Here is a 21,144-nt window from a genome sequence, read left to right as displayed (position 1 = left end):
TTAGGTAGATTGCTGCTGCTGCTGCTGCTAAGTCGCTTTAGTCGTGTCCGACACTGTGCGACCCCAGACGGCAGCCCACCAGGCTCCCCGTCCCTGGGATTCTCCAGGCAAGAACACTGGAGTGGGTTGCCATTTCCTTCTCCAGTGCATGAAAGTGAAAAGTGAAAGTGAAGTCGCTCAGTCATGTCCGACTCTCAGCGACCCCACGGACTGCAGCCCACCAGGCTCCTCTGTCCATGGGATTTTCCAGGCAGGTAGATTTCATAGAATGTAAAATCCAGCAGTCATCTGTTTAAAGTGTATAATGGCTTTTTGTACATTCAAAATGTTGTGCAACTACCACTATGTTCTTTTTTTTTTTTTATTTATTATTTTTGGCTTTGCTAGGTCTTTGTTGCTGTGTGCAGGCTTTCTCTAGCTGTGGCAAGCAGGGGTTATTCTTCATTGTGGTGCGCGGTCTTCTCATTGTGGTGGCTTCTTTTGTAGTAGAGCACGTGCTCTAGGTGCGTGGGCTCAGTAGTTGTGGTTTGCAGGCTCTAGAGTACTGGCTCAGTAGTTGTGGTGCACAGGCTTAGTTGCCCCAGAACCTGTGGAATCTTCCCAGGCCAGGGATTGAAACTGTGTCCCCTGCATTAGCAGGTGAATTCCCTGGACCACCAGGGAATTCCACTTTCTAATTCTGGACATTTTCATCACCCCAAAAAGAAACCCAAGGCCATTAAGTAGTTACTCTGTATTTCTGTCTCCTCAAACCTCTAGTTATCTTAATCTGCTTTCTGTCTCTGTAGATTAGTCCATTCAGGATGTTTCATATAGACAGAATCATACAATTTGTAGGCTTTTGTGTCTGGCTGCTTTCACTTAATGTGTTTTCAAGGTTTATCCATTTTGTAGCATGTATTAGTACTTGGTTTCTTTTTAAGGCTGACCAACATTCCATTGTATGGATGGATGTACCACATTTTGTGTATCCATTCATCATTTGGATTATTTCTGTTTTTGGCTATTATGATTAATGATGTTAAGAACATTTAAATGCAAGTCTTTGTTTGAATACTTGTTTTTAACTTTCTTGGATGTTTACTTGGAAGTAGAATTACTAGATGTATTTTAATTTCTTGAAGAATTGCCAAGCTGTTTTCCACAGCAGCTGCAGAATTTTATATTCACACTATGAATGAATGAAAGTTTTAATTTCTTTGCATCCTTGCCAATGTTTGCTGTTTTCTCTAAGAAAAAAATGCAACTTTATTGAGATATAATTCACTTATCATATAATCCATCCACTTAAAGCATACAATTGAAATGAAGAAATAGAACTGCTGTATGATTCAGCAGTTTTACCTCTGAGTATTTACTCAAAGAAAACAAAACACTGATTTGAAAAGATATATGCATACCAGTGTTAATTACAGCATTATTAACAAAAACCCAAGAAACCCTTTTGCTATTGACTTGCAAGAGTTCTTTATTCTGTATACAATTTCTTTATTACATAGATGCTTTACAGTTACTTTTCTCATTATTTTTTTTTAAACTTGCCTTAATATTGTGGTTTGGAGCACAAGGTTTTTAATAAGATGAAGCCCTGTTTATTTATTTTTTCTTTCGTTGCTTATGCTTTTGATAATATATTTAATAAACTCACCTATCCAAGATTACAAAGCTTTATGCTTATGTTCTGCCTTAGAATTTTATAGATTTTGCTCTTGCATTCAGGTCTTTGATCTGTTTCATGCAATCCTTTATTATGTGAGGTAGAGGTCCAATTTCATTCTTTTTGCATTTGGATATCTAGTTGTTAGAGTACCGTTTATTGGAAAGACTTATACTTTGTTCATTGAATTACCTTGGTACTTTTGTTGAAAGCAATTGACAGTAAATGTGTGGATGTTTTCTGAACTGCCTGGTCTTCTGTTCCATTGATCTTTATTTTTATTCTTGTGCCAGTGCCACACCGTCTTGATAATATAGCTTTGTAGCAAGTTTTGAAATTGAGATGTGTGAGTCCTTCAGCTTTGTTCTTTTTTTCAAGATTGTTTTGGCTGTTCTGGGACCTCTGTTTTTCCTCTGTTTTGCATTTCCTCTGTGAATTTTAGGATCAACTTGTCTATGTCAACAGAAAAGCCAGTAGGAATTTTATTAGGAATTATGTTGTATCTCTAGAGCAGTTTGGGAAATATTGCTGTCTTAACAGTGTCAAGTCTTCTAATTCATGAACATGGGATGTCTTTGCATTTATCTTTTGTATCTTCCAGCAGTAGTTTTTGGTTGCAAACCTTGCACTTTTGTTAAATTTTGTTAAGAATTTTTTTTATTTTTGGTGCTATTAAAATAGAATTTGAAAATTTAATTTTTGGATTATTTATTGCGTATAGATAGCTGTTCAGTTGATTTCTGTATATTAACCTTGTATCCAGCAATCTTACTGAACTTGTTCATTAGTTGTAATGGTTTTTTAGTGGATTTCTTAGGTTATTTTTAAATTCAAGATCATGTCATCTACAAAAGGCAGTAGTTTTACTTCTTCTTTTCCCATTTGGATTTTTTATTTCTTCTTATTCCATAATCGACCTGTTTAGAACCTGTAGTATAATGTTCAGTAGAAATGATGAATGCAGACATGCTTGTTTTATTCCTATCCTAAGAGGAAAGTATTCAGTCTTTTACCTTTAAGTAGTTATGACCAACCTAGATAGCATATTCAAAAGCAGAGACATTACTTTGCCAACAAAGGTTCGTCTAGTCAAGGCTATGGTTTTTCCTGTGGTCATGTATGGATGTGAGAGTTGGACTGTGAAGAAAGCTGAGCGCTGAAGAATTGATGCTTTTGAACTGTGGTGTTGGAGAAGACTCTTGAGAGTCCCTTGGACTGCAAGGAGATCCAACCAGTCCATTCTGAAGGAGATCAGCCCTGGGATTTCTTTGGAAGGAATGATGCTAAAGCTGCAACTCCAGTACTTTGGCCACCTCATGCTAAGAGTTGACTCACTGGAAAAGACTCTGATGCTGGGAGGGATTGGGGGCAGGAGGAGAAGGGGACGGCAGAGGATGAGATGGCTGGATGGCATCACTGACTCGATGGACGTGAGTCTGAGTGAACTCCGGGAGTTGGTGATGGACAGGGAGGCCTGGCGTGCTGCGATTCATGGGGTCGCAAAGAGTTGGACACGACTGAGCGACTGATCTGATCTGATGATTATTTGCAGTGGATTTTTTAAAAAAGATGTCCTTTATTGGGTTGAGGCATTGATATTAAAAAAGAAAAAAGCTTTTAGATGAATAATAATATGCAGTTAGAGAACCAGTTATTTAAGTTAATGTTTAAGGAACTATGATAAATTATTATATTATTCCTATTGAAAAGTCATTAAAAAATGAGATTTATATATATATTTTTTCCTTTATAGGAAAAATACAAATTTTAATTAGTAGAAGAGTTCAGAAATCCAATTTTACTTCTGTTAGATAGATATCTTTTTCTTTTATATGACCAAAAGATAAATAGCATCTAGAAAACTTATACTTTAAGCAAATTATTTTTCCTTTTGCTGCTGCTGCTGCTAAGTTGCTTCAGTCGTGTCTGACTCTGTGCGACCCCATAGACGGAAGCCCACCAGGCTCCCCAGTCCCTGGGATTCTCCAGGTAAGAATACTGGAGTGGGTTGCCATTTCCTTCTCCAATGCATGCATGCATGCTAAGTCGCTTCAGTCATGTCCGACTCTGTGCGACCCTATGGACAGCAGCCCATCAGGCTCCTTTGTCCATGGGATTCTCTAGGCAAGAATTCTGGAGTGGGTTGCCATTTCCTTCTCCAATTTTTTTTTTCCTTCTATTTCAGACAAAAGGATGCCACGGAGAAAGAAAAAAGTTAAAGAAGCCTCTGAAGCTCAGAACCTGGAGAAGAAAGATGTAGAAACTACCGGTTCTGTCAATGTGAAGAAGAAGCGTAGACTTGAGGATGCATACATTGTGATATCTGATAGTGATGGAGAGGTTAGTATTCTAAAGAGTAGAGCTCTAGGTCTCAAACTAGGCCTCCTTATCTGTGACTGGTTTGTTTGTGAGACTGAATTTTAATGACATCTTGCCAGACCATGCAGCTTTTACTCAGCTTCGTAAATGGAATTAAAAATTACTTAGAAGAAAGTAGTCATACAATTTGGCTGAGGATGGATCATAGCTCCTGAGTTTTATAATGTATTAACTGACAGTGATATTTTAAAACCATTTGAATAAATCAAATGGGAAAATTTTCATATGTCTATAAAGTGAGAGAAAGACAGCTTTATAAGTTTCTAGATATACTCTGTCCAGTGTGGTAGCAGCTAGCCACCTGTAGCTATTTAAATTTAAATTAATTAAAATTAAATAAAAGGAAAAATCAGTTCATCTCTTGGACTAGTCACATCTAGTGTCTGCTGTGTTAGCGCAAGTATAGAACATTTCCCTTCATTATAGAAAGCTTTGTTGGATAGAGCTGTAATAGATTTTAAATCTTTCCTTTGATCTGTGTTTCCATTTTTTATTGGAAGTTTCTGCCTGTTTGTAGGTCACATCCAGTAAGGCAGTGTAGTAAGTCACTGTGTTTTCACCTAAGTTTACCTCTCACTCTTCTTATCTTCTATCTCATTTGATGGTAGAACCACTCATTTGCCTCAGGTTATAAAGCTCAGAATTGTCTCTGACTCTTCCTTTTAAATTGAATTGCATTTGTGGCTGCCTTCTTTCACTTGATGTATGTTTTCAAGGTTCATCCATATTGTAGCATATAACAGTACTTAATCCCTGTTACAAAATTTTTATGTATTTATTTTTGGCTGAGCTGGGTCTTGCTGCACACGGGCTTTCTCTAGTTGAGGTGAGTAGGGGCTACTTTCTAGTTGTAGTGCAGGGCTTCTTATTGCTGTACCTTCTCTTGTTGCAGAGCACACAGGCTTTAGGGCGTGCAGGCTCAGTAGTTGTGGGCAGGGGATTAGTTGCCCTACTGCATGTGAAATCTTCCCAGATCAAGGATTGAACCTGTGTCCTCTGTGATAGCAGGCAGATTCTCAACCTCTGGACTACCAGGGAAGTCCTCTTCATGCCTTTTTCCCCCTACAGTGACTGCACCATTTTACATTCCCATCAGCAATATCCTGGGATTCCAGTTTCTCTACATTCTTGGTAACACTTGTTATTTTTAAATGTTTAATTTTTATATCACCCTAGTGAATGTGTAGTGGTTTCTCATTGTGGTTTTGACTTGCCTTTCCCTAATGGCTAATGAACTTGTGCATCTTTTTTGTACTTATTAGCCATTTGTATAGCTTCTTTGAAGAGATGTCTGTTCAAGTTCTCTGTCCATTTATACCTTGCACTTTTTGTTGTTGAGTGGTTAAGTTTTCTTTTTCTATTTTGCATATTAAACCTCTTATCAGATACATTATTTGCAAATATATTCTTCCATGCTAGCAGATGTCTTTTCACTTTCTTGATAATGTTCTTTGATGCACAACAGTTTTAAATATTGAAAAAGTCCAAGTTACCTTTTTTTTCTCCCTTTGGTTATTTAATGCTTTTGGTGTTGTAGCTAAAGAATTATTACCAAATCTAAAGTCATGAAGTTGATCCCTAAGAGTTTTCTAATTTTAGCTCTTACAGTTTGGTCTTTGTTCCATTTTGAAATAATTTTTGTGTATGGTATGAGATGGCGTGTGTGTGTGTGTATATGTAGTGGTAAAATATACATAACATAATTTAGGATTTTAACCATTTTTAGATTATATATATTCACATACATATTGTTGTTGAATGGTGAAAGTTGCTCAGTCGTGTCCAACTCTTTGCGACCCCATTGACTCTACAGTCCATGGAATTCACCAGGCCAGAATACCAGAGTGGGTAGCCTGGGGATCTTCCGAACCCAGGTCTCCCACATTGCAAGCAGATTTTTTACCAACTGAGCTATCAGAGAAGCCCTAAACATGTTTCTGCCTGTTTTCAAACCGGGGACCTTTTGTGTATAAGGTGAATGTGATAATCGCTACACTACAGAAATGCCCGTTGAATTGTAGGGGTTCTTTATATATTGTGGACAGTTAGCGCCTTGTCAGATATATGATTTGCACATATTTTCTCCCATTCCATAGGTTGCCTTTGTACTCTGTTGATAGTTTTTTTATGCAGAGTAGTTTTAAATTTAGTCCAGTTTATCTGGTTTTTGTATTACTGCGTGTGCTTTGGCGTCACATCCAAAAAGTCATGTGAAATCTTCCATGTCATGAAGCTTTTCCCCAATGTTTTCTTCTGTGTGTGCTCAGTCATGTCCACCTCTTTGTGATTCCATGCATTATGGCTGCCAGGCTCTGCTGTCCATGGAATTTTTCAGGCAAGAATACTGGAGTGGGTTCCCATTTCCTTCCCCATATTTTCTTCTAAGAGTTTTAAAATTTTAAGTGTTATATTTAGGTCTTTGATTGATTTTGCGTTATTAGCTTTCGTGTATGGTATAAAATAGGGATCTGACTTCTTTTTTGCTTGTGCATATCCAGTTTTTCCAGCACCATTTGTTGGTATTTTAACTTTTAACCTAGGTATTTGTTTATATTTTATTTGGATTTCTTGTAGGTAGCACACGGTTTGAGGTTTCTAATTTTATACAGTCTGAGAATCTCTTTTTTAAATAGATGTGGTTAGATTATTTATCTGTAATAAAGTTACTGAGGTACTTTAAAAGGTACCATCCAACTGATTGTTTTTGCATTGGTTCTTTGTTTTCTTCCCATTCTTGTTGATTTAATTTTATTTTTGCATTATATAGAAAATTGCTTTATTGAATAAATTAAATGTATAGAGAAAGATATACACTCAAGTTATCTTGCTTCTCCATTCTATACACCCTATTATTCCACATCCTTTACACCACTGATAACCAATTTCATTAATTTTTTTTTTTATTCTTACAGCATTGCTTTAAAGCAAAAATAAGCCCATTCATGTTTTTTCTCTCTCTCTTTAAATATTTATTTATTTGGCAGTTCAGTTCAGTCGCTCAGTCGTGACCGACTCTTTGCGACCCCATGAATCACAGCACACCAGGCCTCCCTGTCCATCACCAATTCCCAGAGTTCACTTAGACTCATGACTGTCGAGCCGGTGATGCCATCCAGCCATCTCATCCTCTGTCATCCCCTTCTCTTCCTGCCCTCAATCCCTCCCTGCATCAGGGTCTTTTCCAGTGAGTCAACTCTTTGCATGAGGTGGCCAAAGTATTGGAGTTGCAGCTTTAGCATCAGTCCTTCCAATGAACACCCAGGACTGATCTCCTTTAGAATGGACTGGTTGGATCTCCTTGCAGTCCAAGGGACTAAAGAGTCTTCTCCAACACCACAGTTCAAATCAATTCTTCGGTGCTCAGCTTTCTTCACAGTCCAACTCTCACATCCATACATGACCACTGGAAAAACCATAGCCTTGACTAGATGGACCTTTGTTGACAAAGTAATGTCTCTGCTTTTGAATATGCTCTCTACGTTGGTCATAACTTTCCTTCCAAGGAGTAAGTGTCTTTTAATTTCATGGCTGCAGTCACCATCTGCAGTGATTTTGGAGCCCCCCAAAATAAAGTCTGACACTGTTTTCACTGTTTCCCCATCTATTTCCCATGAAGTGATGGGACCGGATGGCTTGATCTTAGTTTTATGAATGTTGTACTGCATCTTAGTTGTGGCACATGGGATTTTCGACCTTTGTTGTGACTTGAGGGATCTAGTTCCCTGACCAGGGATCAAACCCAGGCCCCCGGTACTGGGAGCACAGAGTCTTAGCCACTGGACTCCAGGGAAGTCCCCATTCATGTTTTCTTAATTCTGCTTCTTTTTATGTGAAATGTTGCATATCTATTTGCATCTTGTTCTTTTCTCAGAACAGTGTATCTTGTAGCTTATTCCTTTCATTTTCTCATTGTTTTCTTGTATTTCTTTAGTGGCTGTTTCAGATTTTTACTTGAATCTGTTTTCCTTTGGAGACCCCCTCCCCCACCTTTTTTTTAAAGGGAACCCTCTTGCATTGTTGGTGGGAATGTAAATGGATACAACTACTATGGAGAACAGTGTGGAGCATTCCAGATCAGCAGCAGCATGCAGAGTCTTAGTTGAGGCATGCACCAGGGATCAAACCTGGGCCCCCTGCATTGGGAGCTCAGAGTCCTAGCTCCTGGACCACTGGGGAAGTCCCCATTTTTCTTTTTTGAGATGGTTTTATCTATTTTCAGTTTTGGTTTTATCAAGTTTCAATTTATTTGTTCCTTTTCTTGTTGGTTTATGGTTTGAGTTTTCTGATTCTAGGCTTTTCTTAATCTGTAGATGATTCTTTAAAATTTGTTTGGGATGTGTTAATTTCCTTTTCTGGGATAAACTTAAATGTTTTATTTACATTTTCTCTTTCTGTTTTATAGTTGCTTGGTTTGAAATTTCTTTTTTTATTCTTATATTTACTGGACAAAAGCTTCCCTTTTGTCTTTTTAGTGTACTTCATTTTAGTTTTTTTTATGGATGGTATTGTTGATATTAGAAGAGAGGTTGGCATGTTTATTTTTTTTCTTCAGGACCTGTCATTTTTTTCCTCCTTTCTTTTTCTTTTATGAAATCTGAGGGGGTACCATCTCTTTTTTGTGTATCTTCCTCTTTTCCATTGGTAGTACGTCTTTGAGGTTGCCACTTTTGTTCCTCTCACTTTCAAGCCCTTTAAGATATAGCTGATTATGTGAAATACCAGGTCTTGGACCATTGTTTGGTCTTAGTGTCAGACATTCTAATTTTGAAGGTGGTTTTGTCTGTGTTCTTAAGTTTTTCATTTCTTTTTCTTATTTTTCATATAGTCTCTTAAGCCTTCTCTTTCTTTGTTCTGTTTATTCATAGACTTGCAATAGCACTGTTAGAATTTGCTGTTTCTCTGCTCACTGGTTATTTGAATTCTGTGGTATGTTTTGTCTCCTAATAATGTTGAAGGCATTGGTCATAGGTGGTGTTATTTCTGGTCCTTATTGCATGCTAAGTTGCTTCAGTCGTGTCCAACTCTTTGTAACCCCATGGATTGTAGTCCATCAGGCTTCTCCGTCCATGGGATTTTCCAGGCAAGAATACTGGAGTGGGTTGCCATTTCCTCTTCCAGGGAATCTTCCTGACCCAGGGATGGAATCCAGGTCTCCTGCGCCTCCTGCATTGGCAGGCAGGTTCTTTACCACTAGTGCCACCTGGGAAGCCCTGTTGGTTTTGTGTTTTTTTCTGGGAAGATATATGGAGAGAGTCAATTTAGGTAGGTGGCTCAGTGGTAAAGAATCCAGTGCAGGAGATGCAGGGTAGATTCCTGGGTTGGGAAGATCTCCTGAAAGAGGAAATGGCAACTCACTCCGGTATTCTTGTCTGGAAAATCTCATAGACAGAGGAGCCTGGCTGGCTACAGTCCACAGGGTCACAAAGAGTCAGACACAGCTAAGTGACTGAGCATGCACACACAATTACTGTTATCTTCTAGATCTTTCATTTTCGGCCATTCTGGATCACTTTGTTATAACCCAGTCTCATAGCGTTGAGTTTAATTTTTTGTTATATTAATTTTATTTCTTTTTCTATATTCTTTGATTTTTGACTCTGCTTTTGGCATATATTTTGGTATGTCTTTTTTTAGAGTTTATATAAATGCTTTTCATAGTTCCTTCCTTTTTTTTTTAATTTAGCTTTCTGTAGTCTGGTTTGTCGGTTGTAAATAGTATCCTTTGACTTTCACTTATAGTGCATGCAGTAGAAAATGAACTTATTTTACTTTCCATTTCTGATTTCTCTCATTTATTAGGTGTGTCATTTCTGCATATAACATTTACATGTTTTCTTCTATTCTTATCTCTACTTTTGTTTTAGTCTTAGTTCTAAAATTAAATATGTTAAATATTTACTATCAATTCTTTTGGTTTTTTCTAATCATTTTTTAGTTGAATAGTGCTTGATTTTTACTAGATTTGTCAAGTAGGTCTTGTGACTATATTATTTCCTAAGTTATGTTTTTGATACTGTTTTTCTGTAGTCTTGATATCTGAAAGACTGCTTAATAGGATCCAACGTCCTTGGTTTAAAATTTTCTTTTTTCCCTTGAGTTTCTTTAAAATGCTGCCTTCTTGATTTTTGCTTTGTATGTTATGTTTGGTAAGTCTGATTTATTTTCCTTTTTTTGTTAAGTGACTAGTCCTTTTTGTTAGTCTGAATGCTAAAAATTTTTCTTCAAGGTGAGATAGGTATCTTATGTGTATGTGTTAGGAAACTGATTGGTCAGAGTGAACTTTCAATATGTCAGTTCAGTTCAATTGCTCCGTCATGTCCGACTCTTTGAAACCCCATGGACTGTAGCTTGCCAAGCTTCCCTTTCCATCACCAACTCCCAGAGCTTGCTCAAACTCATGTCCATTGAGTCAGTGATGCCATCGAACCATCTCATCCTCTGCCTTTTTTCCCTTGTAAATTTTATTTATTATAATCTTAATGTCAGTTTGTTTCATTGTTTGTTTTCTTCTTCAGAGATCCCAGTTATATATTTATGGGATCATCTTTGCCTGTATTCTTTTTTTTTTTCATTTTTAATGACATTTATTGTTTTTATCTTAATTTTACAAGCAATACCTGTTGATTGTGGACAGTTAGAAACACGTAAAAGCCTAAACTAAAAAATCACAACCACCCACAATCCCCACCCTGTAGAGATGACCACCATTAGCATTTTGATGCATTTTCTCCTCGTCCCACCCCACACACACTGTAATTGAAGTATAATTTACCCACAACACTATATTAGTTCCAGATGCACAGAATAGTGATTTGCATCCATTTTATCCAACCTATGGTACTTGTTTCCTCACAATAAATATTTTATGAAATGTTTTCATTTTTACCATTGGTATAGATTAAAAAAAGATACCTATATAATTGTTGTGAATTGCATTTCCATATACATACAAGCTCTTTGTGGTATGTTTTTCTGTGAAGTGTCTTAACATATTTTTTGCCTGTGGGAGGTGCTTTGTGTTGATTTGTAAGAGCTCTTTATATATAAGGAAAATTAGACCTTTATCTAATAAATATGTTACGTACTTTTCCCTGATTGTTCTGTTGCTTTTTAAAGTACTGATTTAAAAGAAGTGAGTATGCACTGGGCTTAAACTTTATTACTGACTTTGAAACATTGAATCGAGCTTTCTCTGAACTTGGGTGCATACTTGCTGGTATTTTACAGATGGGTCAGTTTTTGTATGAGCTTGAATATGACATAATTATATCTGTATATTACAGTTTTTTATTTTTATTGGTTCTGAATCTACATTTTTCTTTTTCTACCGTAAAGATCTTTTTCTGATGTTTTCTTTGAACATTTACAAAGAATGTTACAAAACATTTACAAAAACACTGATTCTTTAGAGGTTTAGTGGCCTCTGTTAGCTGTAGAGGAAGGTAGAAAGAGTACTACTTTTAATGCCAATCAACCTGTTCATGTTTCTTGTTTTGCAACAGGAGCCAAAGGAGGAAAATGGATTGCAGAAAACGAAGGCAAAACAGTCAAATAGAGCAAAGTGTTTGGCTAAAAGAAAAATTGCACGTATGTTTTCATTTTTGTGTTGAGAATGGTTTGGAAGTTTCAGCAGTCATAGAATTGACACTAGTTTCTTCATTAAGAAAAGGTTTCTCTGAATAAGAATGTGTGTGGTTCTTGGTAATTCAGGATTCCATTAAAATTTGTGGGATCACAGTTACCTAGAGTGTATACAATTGATTATTAAAGGCAGCGTGTTGAAATTAAGAATGTGCCATTTCAGAGTTAGGCACACTTGGTTTTGAACCCTTCCTTCCACTTACTGTGTGGACTTTAGGCAAGCCACTACAGCCTACTGCTGTTACCTCATCAATAAAATGAAGATAACACGTAGAAAATCACTTAGTGAAAAAAAAAAAAAAAAAGAAAATCACTTAGTGGCTCCAATAATGGTGTTACTGTTTTGATCACTAAAATTCTAAGTGTCTGCTCTACTCTCAGCACTTTATTCTGGTCATCAGATGTGTAAGGTTTTTTTTTTCTCCCCTTTACAAAGTACTTCTCCAACTCTTTGGACACTGGGTACCCTACAGTTTATGGAAATATGACACCGTCAGATCCCACAAGCCAAAGGCTTAGTTCTGTGTGAGTTCCCCTTCTTTTAGATGACAATTGCAAGTCCAGGTTGTTACCTGTGCTTCTGATCCACTGGCTATAAATCAGAGGTTCTTGTGACCCCTTTTTTGTGTTCAATTAATTTGCCAAAATGGCTCTCAGAATTTAGGGAAACAGTTTACTTATTAGATGACTGGTTTATTATAAAGGATATAACTCAGTAACAGCCAGGTTGACTTCCTTTGTGGCTCAGACTGTAAAGTGTCTGCCTACAATGCAGGAGACCCTGGTTCAATCCCTGGGTCGGGAAGATCCACTGGAGAAGGAAATGGCAACCCACTCCAGTATTCTTGCCTGGAGAATCCTATGGACTAAAGAGCCTGGTAGTCTACAATCCATGGGATTGCAAAGAGTTGGACATGACTGAGCAACTTCACTTTCACTTTTATTATAAAGGATGTAACTCAGTAACAGCAAGATTGAAGATATAGGGCAAGATATAGGAGACCTGGGACCTCCTTGACCTACCCAGGTATGTCACCTTCTCGGTCCCTGTACATGTTCACCAACCTGGAGGCTCACCAAACATTATAGTTCAGGTTTTTTATGAAGGCTTCATTATACAGGTATGATTGATTAAATCATTGTTCATTGGTGATTGGTCCAACTTCCAGCCAGTCGCTCTTCCTTCCCTGGAGGTTGGGGAGTTGGAATAAAAGTTCTAATCCTCTAGTAGCTTGGTTGGTTTCCCTGGCAACCAGCCCCCATCCTTAGGGGCTTTCCAAAAGTAAGTTCATTAATAGAATCTCCGGTGGGCCTAAAAGGGAATTGTTATTAATAACAATTAATTTATTTTCATTTAGGAAATTCCAGTTGTTAGGAGCTGTTAGGAGTTGTTAGGAAATTCCAGGATTATTAGAAGCTCTGTGTCAGGTGCCCAGATTCAGTATATATTATTATAAATCACAATATCACAAAAATTATTTATTGTAAGTTTTTTCTCTTCTGACTTTGTTACTCAATTGTGAAGTTATTTAATAATGACTGTATTTTTGCATTTTAATATCATGTGAGATGTTTACGTATTTCAGTGAACTTGTTAAAAAGTATGTTAACTAGCTGAGATTATTATAAAACATTGAAGATAAAGCAGAATTTTTTTCACTATTAATTTGAATTTAGGTGATTTAAAGTATAATTCTCAGCCTTATAAAATTAACCATAATTGTTGTTGTTGCTAAATCATTGTGGTATATCTAGAGGTGGCTGTCACTGTGATCTCCATGAGGCAGCAGTGAGCAGTGGCGTGAAGTAAGATCTTAATTCCCTGCCGAGGAACTGAACCTGGGCAACATGGATAAAAACCAGGAGTCCAGACCAGCAAAGGCTAGAGGCTATTTTTTTTCCTGGATCTTTGTCCCCAGTGAAAGATGCATTTATCATGGAGACAAAGACTGTTTTTTTAAATCCAGGTATAAAGTTTATTATTAGAGACATAGCATAAGAACAAGTGGGAGGAGCACACAGAGAAACAGTTTGTTAAGATAGAAGCAAGGCAGAGATGCATCTGGAGAGAAGGGGTGTGGGTGTCCCCCATAGTGAGGAGCACAGAAAATAGGCTGTTAAGTCATTTATATAGGACAGTTCTTCCTAGTCTTCTTTAGCCAATTATCTAGTTTCTTTTTCCACACCTGACCTGTCCTAACCCTCCCCTGGGTGTGTACAGACCTTTCAGTTAAAATGGATCCCACCGAAAAGGCTTATGGAAGGGGGTGGCAAGGCTTACTTTGGTCTGGCGTCCCCTGCCCTTTTGACCTCATGAAGGATTTTTGCCCTAAAGATGGGGGAGTGTGTGACCTCTTAATCTTTTAACAGGTTTTAGTCCCACTCTGTCCCTGCCCTAAAACTGCCCAATGTCCAGTTATTTACCCTGTTCTTATTGGTTTTTATATTGAGGTATAGATCTTGAAATATAAATAGGAGTCCAGTCATAAATACGTAGTCCTGGAGCCCATTTGTCTCTTACTTCAAGAAATGTAAATAGGGGCTGGTAATGAATGACCGGCCCTAGGAGATATGAACAGGAGGCCAGTTGTAGATTGCTGACCTGGGGCTCATCTATCTCCTGCCTCAACTATGATTGTGTATTAGTCACTCAGTTGTGTCTGACACTTTGTGATCTCATGGACTGTAGCCCACCAGGCTCCTCTGTCCATGGGATTCTCCAGGCAGGAATACTGGAGTGGATTGCCATGCCTTTCTCCAGGGGTCGAACGCAGGTCTCTTAAATCTGCCTTGACAGGTGAGTTCTTTACCACTGGTGTTACCTAGTAGCTCAGACAGTAAAGAAGCTTTATGTGTAGTAGGTTTTAAAGTCAGGTAGCATCAGTCCTCCTGCTTTGTTCCTTTCCTTCAATATTGTGTTGACTATTCCAGATCTTTTGCCCTTCAATATAAACTTTTGTTTTTTTCATTTTGAATGTCTTAATTTATATTAGTCAATAAAATATGTAAAGATTTAAGTGGGCAGACAATTCCCATCATCTTAATAAAGATGTTTCCTTTGGAAAAGAAATTAGATTGAAATAGTTGTTATTACTTTTTATCTGAGCCTGGATAAAAGATTTATTTCTGACAAAGGAGTGAGAGAGGTCTCCACATACACAAAAAGAACTGTGATAAGGGAGACAGAAAATGCAGCTTTTTTCCTGAGATGATTTAGAGGGCAGAACTAGGACACAGACCACAGGAAGATGATTTTGTTTTAAGAAAGAATTGTCTACTAGCTGAGCTGTCCAAAGATAGGGTGGGCCACTTGGCCAGGTAGGCAGAAAGCTGGCCTGGATGACTTTTAAGATTCTTTCCAGCTCTGATATTATATGAGGCTCTATTAAGTATAGAAGGGGAAAAAAAAATAGACCACACTTTTTAAACAGAATATCACAATTCTGGGGGCAAAAGTTGCTGCTGATGGTTTTCCGTTGGCTGACAAATGAACATTGCCTATGGAATGTGGAAGAGACACATTCTTAGTAGTGAAAATGAGGTTTACTCTGGGCCAGACTGGAATCAGCTTCTTTTTACATGCAAAATCTTAAAAAAAAAATTCAACCATATACTTGGCATATAGTGGGGGCTTTATAAATATTTATTGAACATTAAGAACTGGTAGCTCTATTTAAGATTATCCCCCATTTTAGAGAAGAAGAAACAGGCTGAGACCAATTAAGTGACTTTTGTAAGATTAGCCAACCACTAAGTGGGTGAGTCTTTATTCAAACAAGGACTATTAATCATCATACTCAGGTTCAGTGAATGAAAGTAAGTATTTGATATGAGTTTATCTCAAGCTGACATGTATGTGTGTGTGGACCTGATGGAGGCAGAGCAGTGGTCAGTGCCTTTGTCTGAGACCACATTTCTCTTGGGAGACAAACTCCAGAGAGCATGTACCAGGACCGGCCAGCTCTCCAGATGACCATACCTTCTTCTGACGTAATTGCTCAACTTAATCCAATCGTTTCATTGATGTCTTAGCAAAAGCAGTATTTTCATTTCAGTCCAATGTTTAGTTTGGTGGGTTGGGGGTGTGGGGCTGCACTGGTTGGAGTAGGTGGTTTGCTTTTGTTGTTGTTGATTAGTTGTTCTGTTGTATCTGACTTTTTGTGACCCCATGGACTGTAGCCCGTCAGGCTTCTCTGTCCATGGATTACCCAGGCATGAGCACTGGAGTGGGTTGCCATTTCTTTCTCTCCATATAAACTTTAGAATGAGTTTTTTTGTATCTACAAAATTACTGGAATTTTTATTTCGATTATATTGAATCTACAGATCAGGTTTGTAAAATTGGTATCTTGACATTATATAAGTCTTTCTATTCCATGACATGGAATCCCTTTAGTTAGTTAATTTTTACTTGATTTTGTTAATCAGAGTTTTATAGCTTTCCTCATATAGATCTTGTATGTTATTTTATTACCAGTGTAAATGGTATTGTTTTAAATTTCAAATTCATGTGTGCATGTAGTGCCTGACTCTTTGCAACCCCTGGACTATAGCCCACCAGGCTCCTCTGTCAATGGAATTTTCTAGGCAAGAATATTAGAATGGGTTGCCATTTCCTATTCCAGGGGATCTTTCTGACTCAGAGATTGAACCTGTGTCTATTGCATCTGCTGCAGTGGCAGATGTATTCTTTACCATTGCACCACCTGGAAAGCATCAGATTTCAAATTACACTTGTTCATTTCTGGTATACGGAATGTGATTGACTACTATTCTTGTATATCATAACCTTAGTATAATTACTTCTAGGAATTTTGTTGATTCTGTTGGATTTTCTACTTAGATGATAGTGTGATTTGTGAACAAAGACAGTTTTACTTTTTCCCTTCCTTGTCTGTATGCCTTTTATTTCCTTTTCTTGTCTTATCACGTTAGCTGGTATGTCCAGTACAATGTTGAAAAGGAGTGATGAGAGGGCCATCGTAGCCTTTTTCCTATTTATAATGGGAATGCTTTGAGTTTTTTCCTTTTAGTATGATGTTAGCTATATGTTTTTCTTTATAGATTCAGTTCAGTTCAGTTCAGTTGCTCAGTCGTGTCCGACTCTTTGCAACCCCATGAATTGCAGCACGCCAGGCCTCTCTGTCCATCACCAACTCCCGGAGTTCACTGAGACTCACATCCATCAAGTCAGGGATGCCATCCAGCCGTCTTATCTTCTGCCGTCCCCTTGTCCTACTGCCCCCAATCCCTCCCAGCATCAGAGTCTTTTCCAATGAGTCAACTCTTCACCTGAGGTGGCCAAAGTACTGGAGTTGCAGCTTTAGCATCATTCCTTCCAAAGAAATCCCAAGGCTGATCTCCTTCAGAATGGACTGGTTGGATCTCCTTGCAGTCCAAGGGACTCTCAAGAGTCTTTTCCAACACCACAGTTCAAAAGCATCAATTCTTTGGCGTTCAGCCTTCTTCACAGTCCAGCTCTCACATCCATACATGACCACAGGAAAAACCATAGCCTTGACTAGATGGACCTTGTTGGCAAAGTAATGTCTCTGCTTTTGAATATGCTATCTAGGTTGGTCATAACTTTCCTTCCAAGGAGTAAGCGTCTTTTAATTTCATGGCTGCAGTCACCATCTGCAGTGATTTTGGAGCCCCCCAAAATAAAGTCTGACACTGTTGCCACTGTTTCCCCATCTATTTCCCATGAAGTGATGCGACCAGATGCCCTGATCTTCGTTTTCTGAACGTTGAGCTTTAAGCCAACTTTTTCACTCTCCACTTTCACCTTCATCAAGAGGCTTTTTAGTTCCTCTTCACTTTCTGCCATAAGGGTGGTGTCATCTGCATATCTGAGGTTATTGATATTTCTCCCGGCAATCTTGATTCCAGCTTGTGTTTCTTCCAGTCCAGCATTTCTCATGATGTACTCTGCATATAAGTTAAATAAGCAGGGTGACAATATACAGCCTTGACGTACTCCTTTTCCTATTTGGAACCAGTCTGTTGTTCCATGTCCAGTTCTAACTGTTGCTTCCTGACCTGCATACAGGTTTCTCAAGAGGCAGGTCAGGTGGTCTGGTATTCCCATCTCTTTCAGAATTTTCCACAGTTTATTGTGATCCACACAGTCAAAGGCTTTGGCATAGTCAATAAAGCAGAAATAGATATTTTTCTGGAACTCTCTTGCTTTTTCCATGATCCAGCAGATGTTGTTAATTTGATCTCTGGTTCCTCTGCCTTGTCTAAAACCATTATTCTCCATCAAATTGAGAAAATTCTCTATTCCTAATTTATCGAGAGGTTTTATCATGGATGAGTGATTTTATTCGCTGCTTTTTCTGAATCTATTGAATATGATCATGTGATTTTTCTTTTTCATTCTGTTTATGCATTGCATTATGTTGATTAATTTTTGAATGTTGAACTAGCGTGCACATCTGGGATAAATTCCATTTGGTCATGGTGTATAATTCTTTTTATGTATTGTTAGGTTCAATTTGCTAATATTTTGTTAAGTTTTGCATCTGTGTTCATGAGATATATTGGTCTGTACTTTTCTTGTAACATTTTTGTCTAGTTTTAGTGTTAGGGTTAATGTGGTCACATGGAATAACTTACGTAGTATTCCCTCTGCTTCTATACTCTGAAACAGATTGTAGAGAATTTGTATAATTTCTTCCTTAAATGTTTGGTAGAATTTATTAGTGAATCCACCTGGGCCTGTTGCTTTTTGTTGTGCAAGGTTAATTATGAATTCTATTTCTTTAATAGGTATAGTCAGACTGTCTTTTTTTTTTTTTTTAATGTGAGTGTTGGCAGATTGTGTCTTTCAAGAAAATTGATCTGTTCCGTTGAGGTTATCAATTTGTGGACATAAAGTTGTTCATGCTGCTGCTGCTGCTAGGTCGCTTCAGTTGTGTCCGACTCTGTGTGACCCCAGAGATGGCAGCCCACGAGGCTCCCCTGTTCCTGGGATTCTCCAGGGAAGAACACTGGAGTGGGTTGCCATTTCCTTCTCCAATGCATGAAAGTGAAAAGTGGAAGTGAAGTTGCTCAGTTGTGTCCAACTCCTAGTGACCCCATGGACTGCAGCCTGCTAGGCTCCTCCATCCATGGGATTTGCCAGACAAGAGTACTGGAGTGGGTTGCCATTGCCTTCTCTGAAAGTTGTTCATAGTATTCCTTTATTATTCTTTTAATCTCCAAGAGGTCTGTAGTGATGTCCCCTCTTTCATTTCTGATACTAGAAATTTATGTCCTCTCTTTGTTTAGTCAGCCTAGCTAGTGGTTCATCAATGTTATTGATTAAAAAAAAATACATCAGTTTTTGTTTTGGTTCATTTTCTCTATTCACTTCTCAATTTCCATTTCATTGATTTCTGCTGTAGTTTTTATTATTTTTTCTTCTGCTTACTGTGTATTTAATTTGCTCTCTCTCGTTTTATTTTTTTTTTCTGGTTCCCTAAGGTTAGATGATTGATTTTAGATCTTTTTTCCCAGTGTATGCACTCAATGCTATAAATCCCCTCTAAGCATTGCTTTTGCTGCATCCCAGAAATTTTGATAAGTTGTGTTTTCATTTTCATTTGATTCAAAGTATTTTTATATTTCTCTTGAGATTTCTTCCTTGAGCCATGAGTTATTTAAGGTATGTTGCTTAATCTCCATTTATTTTGAGATTTTCCTGTTATTTTTCTAATTGATTTCTAGTTTAACTTCATTGTGGTCTGAGAGCAGACATTGCATGATTTCTCTTGCTTTAAATTTGTTAAGGTACCATGCCTGGTACGTTGTGGGAGTGACAGAGTCCTGTTTGTGGGAGGAGGCGGAGGACGCAAAACAAACCGGTGAATCTATAAAGAAACCAGCCTCATAGGAGAGGGACGGGAGGAGCCCAACAGTGAGGTGTGTGGGCTCAAGAAGCATGTCTGAGCGGGAGTACTTTAATCGGAAAAGTTATGAATTGGAAAACAGCTTCTGGTTAACTAGGTTCACTTAACTGAAGGGCTCTGGCTTCAAAGGCCTCTAAGATGTCCTGCAGAAATTGCTGGAGTCCACAGGAGAACCATTTCCAAGAAGAACAGTTTCTTGTAGCAGATATGCCAAGACTTAGCATTGGGATGGACACTTGTGTCTTTCCTCTGAGGCATGGCAGTCTTCCCTTGGTTCAAACTGCAGATTACATTTAGCCCATGGTCGCTGACCCTTATATGATGGGCAGGATAGCCTGTGCCAATGTCCTTAGTGACCTCTGTGTCATGTGGGGCACAGAATGTGACAACATGCTGATGCTTCTTGGAATCAGTCATAAAATGACCAACAGGGAAAGGGATAAAGTAATGCACCTAAATATACAGGGTTTTAAAGATGCAGCAGAGGAGGTGGGAACGTCTATAATGGGTGGCCAAACAGAGCTAAACCTCTGGATTGCTAAACCCATGGGTTGTTGTGGATACAACTGTCTGCCATCCCAACGGATTTATCATGCCAGATAATGCAGTGCTGGGTGTGCTTGTGCTGACAAAACGTTTGGGGATGCAAGTGATCATGGCCATGCACCAGTGGCTGGACATTCCTGAGAAATGGAATAAAATCAAGCTAGTGATTCCCTAGGAGGATGTGGAGCTGGAGTACCAGGAGGCAATGATGAACATGGCCAGGCTCAACAGGACAGTGTCAGGACTCATGTGTACATTAAATGCCCATGCGGCCACCAACATCACAGGCTTTGGGATTCTGGGCCACGCACAGAACCTGGCCAAACAGCAGAGAAACAAGGTGTCCTTTGTGATTCATAAGCTTCCTATCCTGGCCAAGATGGCAGCTGTGAGCAAGGCCTGTGGAAATGTGTTTGGCCTTATGCATGGGACCTGTCCGGAGATGTCAAGAGGCCTCCTGATCTGTTTACTTTGTGAGCAAGTAGCTCAGTTCTGTGCAGAGATAAAGTCCCCCAAATACGGAGAAGCTCTATACAGTCAGCAAAAACAAGACCAGGAGCTGACTGTGGCTCAGACCATGAATTCCTTATTGCCAAATTCAGACTTAAATTGAAGAAAGTAGGGAACACCACTAGACCATTCAGGTATGACCTGAATCAAATCCCTTATGATTATACAGTGGAAGTGAGAAATAGATTTAAGGGACTAGATCTGATAGATAGAGTGCCTGATGAACTATGGAATGAGGTTTGTGACATTCTACAGGAGACAGAGATCAAGACCATCCCAATGGAAAAGAAATGCAAAAAAGCAAAATGGCTGTCTGGGGAGGCTTTACAAATAGCTGTGAAAAGAAGAGAAGTGAAAAGCAAAGGAGAAAAGGAAAGATATAAACATCTGAATGCAGAGTTCCAAAGAATAGCAAGAAGAGATAAGAAAACCTTTTCAGCAATCAATGCAAAGAAATAGAGGAAAACAACAGAATGGGAAAGACTAGAGATCTCTTCAAGAAAATCAGAGATACCA

The 21,144-nt window shown here is 38.4% G+C and overlaps 1 protein-coding gene and 1 pseudogene across 9 annotated transcripts in view; both read left to right on the top strand.

Moving 5' to 3' along the window:
- The window catches only part of UIMC1 (ubiquitin interaction motif containing 1), a 137,831-nt gene that overhangs the window by 24,301 nt on the left and 92,386 nt on the right, over window positions 1–21,144 (top strand). For 3 of the 9 annotated variants that reach the window (XM_070793312.1, XM_070793306.1, XM_070793305.1), the window contains exons 1-4: window positions 5–254; window positions 3,843–3,997; window positions 11,539–11,623; window positions 14,367–14,474. In XM_070793312.1, the coding sequence (XP_070649413.1) occupies window positions 149–254; window positions 3,843–3,997; window positions 11,539–11,623; window positions 14,367–14,474 (454 nt within the window). In that variant the 5' untranslated portion in view covers window positions 5–148. Of the gene's footprint in view, window positions 1–4; window positions 255–3,621; window positions 3,647–3,842; window positions 3,998–11,538; window positions 11,624–14,366; window positions 14,475–21,144 lie in introns of those variants that run through there. The other 6 variants (XM_070793308.1, XM_070793309.1, XM_070793310.1 and 3 more) reach the window with 3 other exon arrangements.
- Window positions 14,481–21,144, top strand: part of LOC139184127 (selenide, water dikinase 1-like) — a 28,014-nt pseudogene continuing 21,350 nt past the window's right edge.

This window comes from Bos indicus, chromosome 7 (assembly GCF_029378745.1).
Source record: "Bos indicus isolate NIAB-ARS_2022 breed Sahiwal x Tharparkar chromosome 7, NIAB-ARS_B.indTharparkar_mat_pri_1.0, whole genome shotgun sequence".
NCBI lineage: Eukaryota > Metazoa > Chordata > Mammalia > Artiodactyla > Bovidae > Bos > Bos indicus.
Note: the sequence above shows the minus strand (reverse complement) of the source record. Positions and strands in the feature narration are given on the sequence as shown.